The following is a 9,435-nucleotide window of genomic DNA, read 5'->3' on the forward strand; positions in this document are numbered from 1 at the left end:
CAGACTTGCTGCTCCGGCCCCGGCACACATGGCCCAGCCATGGTTTTCCTCATTTGTGTTTCTGATGAGCACAGGTTTTGGTGGACCCAGGAGGGCAGCTCAGTGAAGCTCCTGCCATACAGGGTGAGTCCGAGATGTGCTCAGTGGATATTTGTGGAAAGTACCCCAAAGTGGGTTTTAATTCTGGCACTAGAAAGAGTGATCTTTGCTACAACATGCCAGATGTAAGCTTTTGGAGAGGAAATGTAAACTCACTCTTGGTGTGCTCATTTGATTTCCTGGTGTTGTCCTCAGACGCACAGTTCCCACAAGGCCCTCTTTCCTAAGAAAAGCTAAACCCAAACCAGGAAGTTTTGCAAGGGGGCCTTGCAGAATCCAAAAACTTCCCCGTTCTGCAAAAGTTGCATCTCTCTTCACGGAAGCACAGAAATGTCAGAGTCCAAAAGGCCTCCCTGGGCTCCAGACCCACCATGGCAACACATGGACCCTTCTGCGATGCCGTGAAAGGCCCCACCCCTGCCACCCGTCACTCAGCATGCACAAACTTAGTGCCGCCCTTCCACCCCAAGCCCAGGACAGGGCTGCCTGTGAAGGGCAGAGGGCCTGGGCTGCACCCGCCACAGGGCCGGGCCTAAGACCCAGGCCTATGTCCACACCCTTTAGGACCAATTATAACTGTGTGGCTCCATCTTCTGAGGCTGGTTGTCAGGGCCACTGTTTGGGACCCGATTCTTACCTGAATTATCCTCCTGCTTCCCTGCTTTGTAAGTGAATCTGCTGAAGAGAAAATGCTGAATAAAACAGGCCCTCAGCACAGACCTCCCAGGCCCACGCTTGTGCATTTGGAGCGCTTTGGGTGAAGTTGCTTGGCTGTTACTGGGGAAGCCACGGTTCCACACCTCCCTGGTTAGACTTGGCCCAGGCCTTTCCAATGTCTCCACATCCAAAGAGAAAATCTGAGCCCCTCCCTTTGGTTGACTTATTCTATATCCTCATCCAAAAAGGAAGTATGGTTGGCCAGGAAGACCTGTCCTCAACGATGCAGGTGGGCTCACCTCAGCCACCTGGTCACCAGCCCTCGGTGTCGGGAACTGCCTGGGGGAGCCGCATCAAGCGTGGGCCATGGTGGCTCACAGTCTTCAGCACCGAGGAAGCTGGTACCCAGCCAAGAAAGCTGGTACTCAGACCCTGTCTGATCACCGAACTGCAGCCTAAAAAAGGAAGCGAGGATGGGTCGCTCTTCCAAGCCCCAGCACCAAGATGCCCGGCTCTAGGAACTGCCCTCTGGTCCCTCTGGCCAGGACGGGGTCCCTGCTGACCTTCAGGAGCTGAGCTCTTGGCCACATACCCCTGGCCCGCTACAGCCTCTCCTCCATCTCGTGGGCAGCCCTGCCCCTCAGGGATGCCCCAGTAGCCCCCATGGCCTCCCTGTGTTCTCAGCAGTTGTGCAGCGCTGTTCGTAGGGTCTGGAGAGCCAAGGTTCTGCAGCACATGTAAGTGCTTGAAGGCAAAACAGCGGATCCAGCCACCCTGCCGCTGACCACTCCCACTTCGAGTGCCCTTGGTGTCCTCACCTGGAAAACAGGCATGGCAGGGTCACCATGAAGGTTGGTAGAGGGCTGAGGCTCCTGGGCCACGGCAGACCCAGGGATGGCCCCTCCCCTCTCTTCTCATGTCTGAGCCCCAGCAGTCCTGAGAGATGGTCTCAAGGGAAGGAGCCCTGAGTGGGGCAGACAGATGTGCCTCAGGGCTAGAGTGTGGCTGGCAGCCAAGGTCGGGTGACAGGGGTGGCCTCCAGTAAGGCACGTGGCTGTGGGGAGCGTCAGTATTGCTTGTCGGGTCTGTGCCACCCATTTTCCACCCACAGGGCTCTGTGGTCCTGAGCTGCATGGAATAAACTGAGAGGGGGCCCAAGGTTTTCTTACACCCAGTGTCCATGGGGTCAGGGGTCATGAGATGGAGGAGGAGGGGGATGGGGTCTTGGGCAGAGCAAATGTCCCTATCACCCTCAGAGGCACCAGCTGGTCCCAGGGCTCCTCGTACCAGGGGGCCAGCACTGGCCTCACAGTGGTGGGGCCCACAGTGGGGTCTATGAGCAGAGGCAGCAGAGCTGGGAAGCATAGGCCAGAATAGTGTGCTCAGGCTACTTAACAAAGTGCCACAGACACTTATTCTCTAACAGTTCTGAAGGCTGGAAGTCCAGGATCAAGGTGTTGGTAGGGCTGGTTTCTCCTGAGGCCTGTCGACTTAAAGAAAAACACACAACTTAAGAGTTGAGTTTAAGTTTTATTCAGGATCTTACTGAGGACTATAGCCTGGGAGACAGCTCTGAGGAACTGCTTGTAAGAGGGAGGGGAGGAGCCAGTATATGTAGGAATTTTTTGGCTAGGAAATACATGTAGTCAAGCATACATTTTGGTAAAAGATTCCTGCTATATCACAAAGAACAGATATCTCAAGTTAATACTTTTAAGTGTTTTTCTCTGCACGGGAAGATGCAAGAATCTGGAGTCACTGAAATTCTTTCTGAGATGTGCATCTATCTCGGGGCCTGTTTCTCCAACACACAGAATGCCTCATCTTGTTTTTGCATCCTGAATTCCCTCCAGGGTGCACTGTCGTGGGTGACTGCAGTGGTTGCATCTTAACCCTTATATAACTGGATGCTGAGTGGCACTCTTTGTTCTTTTTTTGTTCACAGGCATCTCTCCTTGGCATGTAGATAGCCATCTTCTCCCTGTGTCCTCACATAGTCTTGCCTCTGTGTGTGTCCATGTCCTAATCTCCTCTTCTTATAAGGACACCAGTTATATTGGATTAAGGCCCACCCTAGTGACCTCATTTTACCTTAATCACCTCTTTAAAGGCCCTCTCTCCAAATACAGTCACATTCCGAGGTGCTGGGGGTTAGAACTGCAAACTGTGACTTTTGGGGGACACAATTCAACCCGGAACAGCCTCCAATGCCCAAGTCCCTCCCTTCTGTCCCCCTCACCCCCAACCAGTGCATCTCTTTCTCCTTAAACTTGCAGAGTTTATATTAAACATATTTTTTAGCTTATTTTGTTCAAATTTTTATTAGGGAAGTTTTGGACACACACAAGTAGAAATAACAGACAGCGAGACCCCCACACCAGCCTGGAGCAGCTTCAACTTTGTGCTGTTCATGTTTTATCTGTCTTTCCACCCCTATCCTCACCCCACCCCCACATACTCTTCTTTCTTCTGGAATATTTTAAAACAAATCTCAGACCTCATTTTATTCTGCTCAGAAACACTAATGTTAAACTTATTTTAAGTGTTTCTCTTTTAAACAGAAAAAGTGTCTCTGGGCCTCAGTTTCCCCATCTGTGCAGGGGAGAGGTTGAGACAAGCACTTCCAGTAGCCATTCTAGCTCTGACATCCTGGGGAATTTGATACATATCTGTGACATTTCTTAAAATCTTAAGTTTGTGGTGAATTGACTGTGTTTTCTGCTGGGACCCCAGCGCCCCCTACCCACACAGAGAGGAAATGCTAAGGGGCTGGGGCGGTTCAAAGCTAGAAAGCTGTTTCATCGAACGATGGGGCATTTCCTGAGAGCCATGGTTACATGTAAGGGCAATCAGCAAAACCAGTCAGGATTCTTGTACTGTGACGGGGTTCAGGGCCAGGGGCGGTTCCTCACCCCACTTTACAGATGAGGAAACCAAGCTTGGAGAGGAGAAGTGACTTGTGCAGGGTCTCATGGCTGATGAGGGGCAGGGCAAGGGCCTGGGAGCTGTCCCCCAACTTGCACCACTCCTAATCATATAGGGAAACCTAATCAGACAGCGCTACTGAGCCCCCACCCCAGCCTCACCCTGCATGGTCGGTGCCCACTCCCACCTTCACTCCCTCCTGCCTCCTGCTCACCTCCCAAGCCCTTGCATCGGGGTGTCCTGGACACAACTGATGTCACTATGGCCAGGGGTAGGCAGCCAGAGCAGACCACATAGGTTCCCTCACCCAGCTCTCAAACCGCTGTCCACAGTGCAGAGGGAACACAGTCCTCAATGGGAATGTGAGGCAGGAGGTGGGGGCGGTTAGGGGGGCTGGTCAGCAAGTGGCTGGTTTGCTTTTCTACGTGTCTATTGGTTTTCTTCCTCTTTCACAAGCTGTTCTCGGTGAACACTTGAGAAAATCCAGATAAGAGAGTCAGATAAGAGTAACTCTACCCCAAACAGGCAATAAGATCATCAGGGTGTGCTTCCTTCCAGTCTTTTTTTCATGCACGTACTTTTTTTGGTATAAACATTATACGCTACTGTACGTTATTTTGCAACTTGCTTGTTTCCCTTAGCAATATAACTTGACACCTTTAAACAGTCTTCCAACATGTCGCCTTGACATCTACCTCCCATGTATGATTTATATACCTGTTCCTTAGTTTTAGACTGCATCAGATTTTTTAAAATTTGTAAATATGTTTAACTAAAAAAGGAATAAATACTTTTTTTAAAAAAAAAGTAAAGTGATAGAATAAAATGAAAACCTCTCTCCCACTGCTGCCTGCCACTCTCCAATTCCTCTTTGCTCCAAGGAGTTTGATGTGGTTTTTGTAAAACTTTCTGAGAAACCTTACACAAAACAGCTTGTTTAAACGTAAAAGAAAACAAACAAACAAACAAAAAAGAAGTAAAAGCATTTTATAGTGTGTTCTTTGACTAGTCTTAAAGATCTTCTAACCTCTCTGAACACACACCATGTTTCATGACTTCCCGTTGTCTTGCTGAAAGGACTCATCACTGCCCTCTTTTGTGGGAAATTCAGGCAGCATCGGAGGAGATAGAGAGGGGAGTCCAGCCCCTGACCCTGCTCCTACACCAGGAGAGTGCTCTCGCACGTGTTGGGTGGGCAACTGCGCACCCCTGAGTGCCTGGCATGGAGCAAGCACCATGCTCTGGGGTCCAATGAGGGACAGAGCATGGAAGCAAAGGCCACCTGGCTGGATGCTGGGTGCAGACACCCCAGTCCTTGGCGTCTGGGCTCCTGTGCAGAGCAGCCACCGTTTCCCCCAGTGTGGGTTCCGGTTGTTATCTTTGCAGACACGCAAAGTCACTGACCTCCGTGGTGGGACAAGTCATTCCAAGCATTGAGTTCCTGTTCCCCTTGGAATCTCACCCTGTGTGACAGCAGGGCAGCTTCTGGGGAGTGAGGCTGGGCAGGGGGCCACGGCCAGTGTGGCTCCTGCTTAATTCCCTTCTGCACGTCCGGCTTTCTTGCCCTGCATGTGCATTGCCTGTGTATCGCACAGCTGCCACTCCACATGCGCTGGGAAGCTGACTGCAGCCATTTGCCTCCCACAGCTTGAGCCCAGGAGAGGGTCCTCTAAGACCCGACGTGACAAGGAGAAGCAGGGCTGCAGCAGCTGTGGTGAGACCTTCAACTCCATCACCAAAAGGAAGCACCACTGCAAGTTGTGCGGGGCGGTGAGTCCAGGTGGGAGGAGTCCAGCTGCTGGGGCCTCCATGTGCTTAGTTCCTCCTCCCAATCTTCTTTCCATGCCCACAGACCCCTGGATCCTGGACCTTCTGAGCAAGAAGTCAGGTCCTGGAGGCCCAGCAGGGGACAGACTTGGGGTCTCTGCCCTGTGGACAAGGCTCCCGACTCCCATGGCTCACAGACAAGCCCTTCCCCTCCACATGCCGTTACACCTCTCCTTCCAGCCTCCTTCTGGATAGTCTTCTGTCCCTGGGCATTGGGGTCACAGGTGCCCTTGTCTTGCAGGTCATCTGTGGGAAGTGCTCCGAGTTCAAGGCCGAGAACGGCAGGCAGAGCCGTGTCTGCCGAGAGTGTTTCCTGACCCAGCCGGTGGCCCCCTCGAGCCCCAGCCTCGAGGAGCCCTTGGAGCCCAAGCAGAGCACAGAGGTGGGTGGGCTGGGTCTGGTGAGCCTTCCAGACACAAGACCCCAGAAGCCTTGACAGACAGTGCTCCTAGAGCTGTCGCCTTCCCTGAGACCAGGACTGGTAGAGCTCAGTTGGGTCCATAGGCCACTGAGAGCAGCTAGCAGTTGAATGCCAAATATCACATGTGTGCGTGTTGGGCTCTTAGGATCCAGTCATGGCTGAGAGCTTGGGAACCATTTGCACTCAGGAGTTAGATGGTGCATTAGTCAGCTCAGGCTGTATAACAAATACCACAGGATGGACAGCTTAAACAACAGAAACTTATTTCTTCATAGTCCTGGAGGATGGAATTCTGAGATCAAGGTGTCAGCAAGCTAGTTTCTCCTGAGGCCTCTCTCCTTGGCTTGTAGATGGACATATTCTCCCTGTGTCTTCACACGGTCTTCTCTTTGTGGGTGTCTGTGTCCTAATCTCCACTTCTTATGAGGACACTAGTCATATTGGATTGGAGCCCATACATATGACCTCATTTTAACTTAATTACCACCTTAGAGGCCCCATCTCCAAACACAGTCACATTGGGGGTTAGGGCTTCAACATATGGGTTTGAGAGCAAACAATTCAGCCCACAGCAGATGGGAACAAGTGTCATCTTCACTCACGGTCACTCTGATTGAAGGCCTGGAGGCCCTGCTGAAAGGAGATGCTGCCCCTGCCTTGCCCAAGCCATCAGGGGGCTAGGGGGCAGTGAGGACACCAGCCCCCTTCTCACCTCCTGTCCTCCTGAGCATGGCTGCTGCCTTCCAGGCCCTCCTTCAAGGGCACTGTACCTATTTGTTGAGGTAACAGGAAAGCTGGAAAAGTGAGAATGTGGTTTCCAAAAAAGTGCATTTTTCCATTCTCTCCACATAACATAGTGCATAATTCTCAAGGCCAACTGCACATCGGGGTCTTCTGGGAAGCTATTTATAATGTCAGTTTCCCTTCCCAAAGGTTCCGGGGAGGGTCATCCGGGTGCGCCGGTTGGAGGCCCAGTTAGGGTCTCTGTATGTTAGAGGTCAAGTGCATCAGTATATTAGAACTGAGTGTAGGATTATCTCGATAGAGGAGAGAGGAGCCCCTTGCTCAGCCCCCTTGGCCCCCTCATCCATGCACTTTAAATGCTGTGTTTGGGAGACCCAGGTCTCAGGTCCAAGCAGGAACCAGCTCTGCCAGGTGTGTCTGAGGGGCTTCCTGATGACCTAAGGGTTGTGTCCATGACTGCTCTAAACACATCAGAAGAAAGGGAGGGGTGGGTGTGTGGTGTGTGTGTGTGATGTGTATGTGAGTGTGTATGTTTGTGTGTACTGTGTGTGTGGTGAATGTGTGTGAGGTGTGTGTGGGTGTTGTGGGGGTGGTATGGGTGTATATGTGTGTATGAATGTGTGTGGTGTGTGTGTTGTTATATGTGAGAGGTGTGTGTGTGTACAGGAAAATCATCAACAGCCGCCACATTCTGGTTCCCTGCTGTTCCATTTTTTCCTACCTTATCTTTATTTCTGTCCTGACCCTTCTTGTGGTCTCACTGCCTAGAAGGTCCAGCCCAATCCCAAGTGGCCTTGCAGTGACCCTGGGGAAGCTCAGGCTGGCCCAGGCCTTGTCCAGTCTGTCTCCCCCTCCTCTCTCCCCCCAGAGCTTCGGCCTTGGTGCTTCCTGGAGAGTGGCTCTTACAAGGGAGACTCCACCTGACTTGTCCTCTGTGTCCCCAGAAGCCAGCCACTGTGGACCCCCTGCCCAGCCTGCTCTGTGGCCCCCTGCAGGTGTCGGATGGCGGCACAGCCTGGAGCAAGGTGTGGGCTGCCATCTCTGAGTCGGACTCCCTGGAGTTGGTGCTGCACCTTCGAGGAGGCAGCCAGGTGTGTCCTCTGTCCGCTGGGCCACACTGGGAGTGGGGGTCCACCCTGCTCCGGCAGCCCACAGCCTCAAGCCCGCGGCGCCCAGATAGGCCTGGGCCATGCAGCCTGGGGCCAACCCCACGTGGTGGGTGGCTCATGTGACCCTAGGGCCTCAGTTTCCCCGGCTGTCCAGAATCACCCTTCTGCTGCCCACTTGTGGGAGATGGTATTTAGTGATGCCAGGACTCCAGGGGCCGAGGTGCTGATGCTCCTCTCCTTTTCTGCAGGATGGCCAGCTGCTGCATGCCATCCCCCTCTCTGGCTGGAGGGTGAGTGTGCCAGACCCTGCAGAGAGACTGGATGCTGGACACGTGTGGCAGCTGCAGCAGGCCCAGCAGTCTTTGTACCTGAGTGCCCCATCCGCCGAGCTGCAGCAGCAGTGGTTGGAGGCCCTGCGCTCAGCAGCCCACGGGCACCCGGCCCAGGCCAGCCCGGGGGCCCAGCAGCCCCAGGCCCCAGCTGCCCCATGAGCTGAGTCTCTGCCACGTCTCCTAGCTGTACAGCCACCACGGCAGGGCCTGTACTCATCTGAGAGGTGGCATCAAGGCCACATGCAGGCATGAAGGGACTGCTGAGGGACCAACAGGCCACATAGCACTTGGCCCTGGAGGGTTCCTCCACGTCAGAGAGGAGAAAAATGAGGCCCAAACAGGGGCAGCCAATTGCCCAGGGTCACCCAGCACGTCCCTCAAAGACCCGGACCTCTGCGCTCAGGCCCAGCAGTGTGGCCCAGAGTGGGGCGTGGGGTGACTGTCAAGAAAACTCCATCTGAGTGGGCAGTGAGGGGTCATCTGCGCCGGAAGACAGAAGGAGCTCATGGGTGGTGCCCAGGGACACCTGGTGGATGTCTGCAGTCATGCCACTCCTCCTGACAGTTGCCCACCCATCTATACCATCTACATCCATGTGAGCTGAACCATACTGGCCCCCTGGACTCCACCTCTCTCCTCTTTCCTCTCCCGGGGACTGGGCACACCCTGTGCCACCTCGTAGCTCGCCACCCCATTTGGAGATGCCCAAGGAGGCGAGTGGTGGGTTCCTGAATAACCATGCTGCGAAACTACAGGGGGACCACACAGGCGTCGTGGGGGGGCCTGAGATTTGTGCCTGCCTTCCCTGGTGGGTGATGGACAGTGCTTATCTACATAAATAAATGCTGGCAGCCAACAGGTGGACACAGCCTTGGGGCAGGGTCTCCCCACAGTGGGCCTGCTGGTGGTTGGATGGAGAATGAGGGTAACAGATGGGCACAGCCAGTAATGAGGCCCTGGACCCCAATCCAGGCCTGCAGGGTGCAAGTAACACCCCTGTGGTTGCCCCAGGATGCAGCGGCATTAGACAGCAGGGCCTCAGACAAGGTGCCATGCCTGGAGACCTGCTCTGTGTCCCTGGTCATGCGAGTGAGGTAGATAGGGCCATTTGCCCCTGTAGCAAGTGGAGCCAGACTTAGATATGGGATCGTGGGGGTGCTGGCTACTCACAAAGATGTCAGGGAGGTCTTTTTGCACCAGAGCCCCGAGGCCCTTGAGGGAGAGCAGAGGGACTTAGGGACTGATGACTGAGTGGTGTCCAGTCCCTTGGGACCCCCATCCCTCTAACATCTGCAAGGCACCCTGCAGGGATGCCTATCAC

The 9,435-nt window shown here is 53.8% G+C and overlaps 1 protein-coding gene across 4 annotated transcripts in view; it reads left to right on the plus strand.

Annotated features, from left to right (window-relative positions):
- Positions 1–8,959, plus strand: part of FGD3 (FYVE, RhoGEF and PH domain containing 3) — a 45,158-nt gene extending 36,199 nt beyond the window's left edge. For 3 of the 4 annotated variants that reach the window (XM_061199338.1, XM_061199335.1, XM_061199336.1), the window contains 4 exons: positions 5,329–5,451; positions 5,750–5,890; positions 7,618–7,764; positions 8,031–8,959. In XM_061199338.1, coding sequence (XP_061055321.1) covers positions 5,329–5,451; positions 5,750–5,890; positions 7,618–7,764; positions 8,031–8,273 — 654 coding nt within the window. In that variant the 3' untranslated portion in view covers positions 8,274–8,959. The remainder of the gene's footprint in view (positions 1–5,328; positions 5,452–5,749; positions 5,891–7,617; positions 7,765–8,030) is intronic. The other variant, XM_061199337.1, reaches the window with a different exon arrangement.
- Positions 8,960–9,435: the final 476 nt, after the last annotated feature.

The sequence above is a fragment of the Eubalaena glacialis genome, chromosome 9, assembly GCF_028564815.1.
Source record: "Eubalaena glacialis isolate mEubGla1 chromosome 9, mEubGla1.1.hap2.+ XY, whole genome shotgun sequence".
NCBI lineage: Eukaryota > Metazoa > Chordata > Mammalia > Artiodactyla > Balaenidae > Eubalaena > Eubalaena glacialis.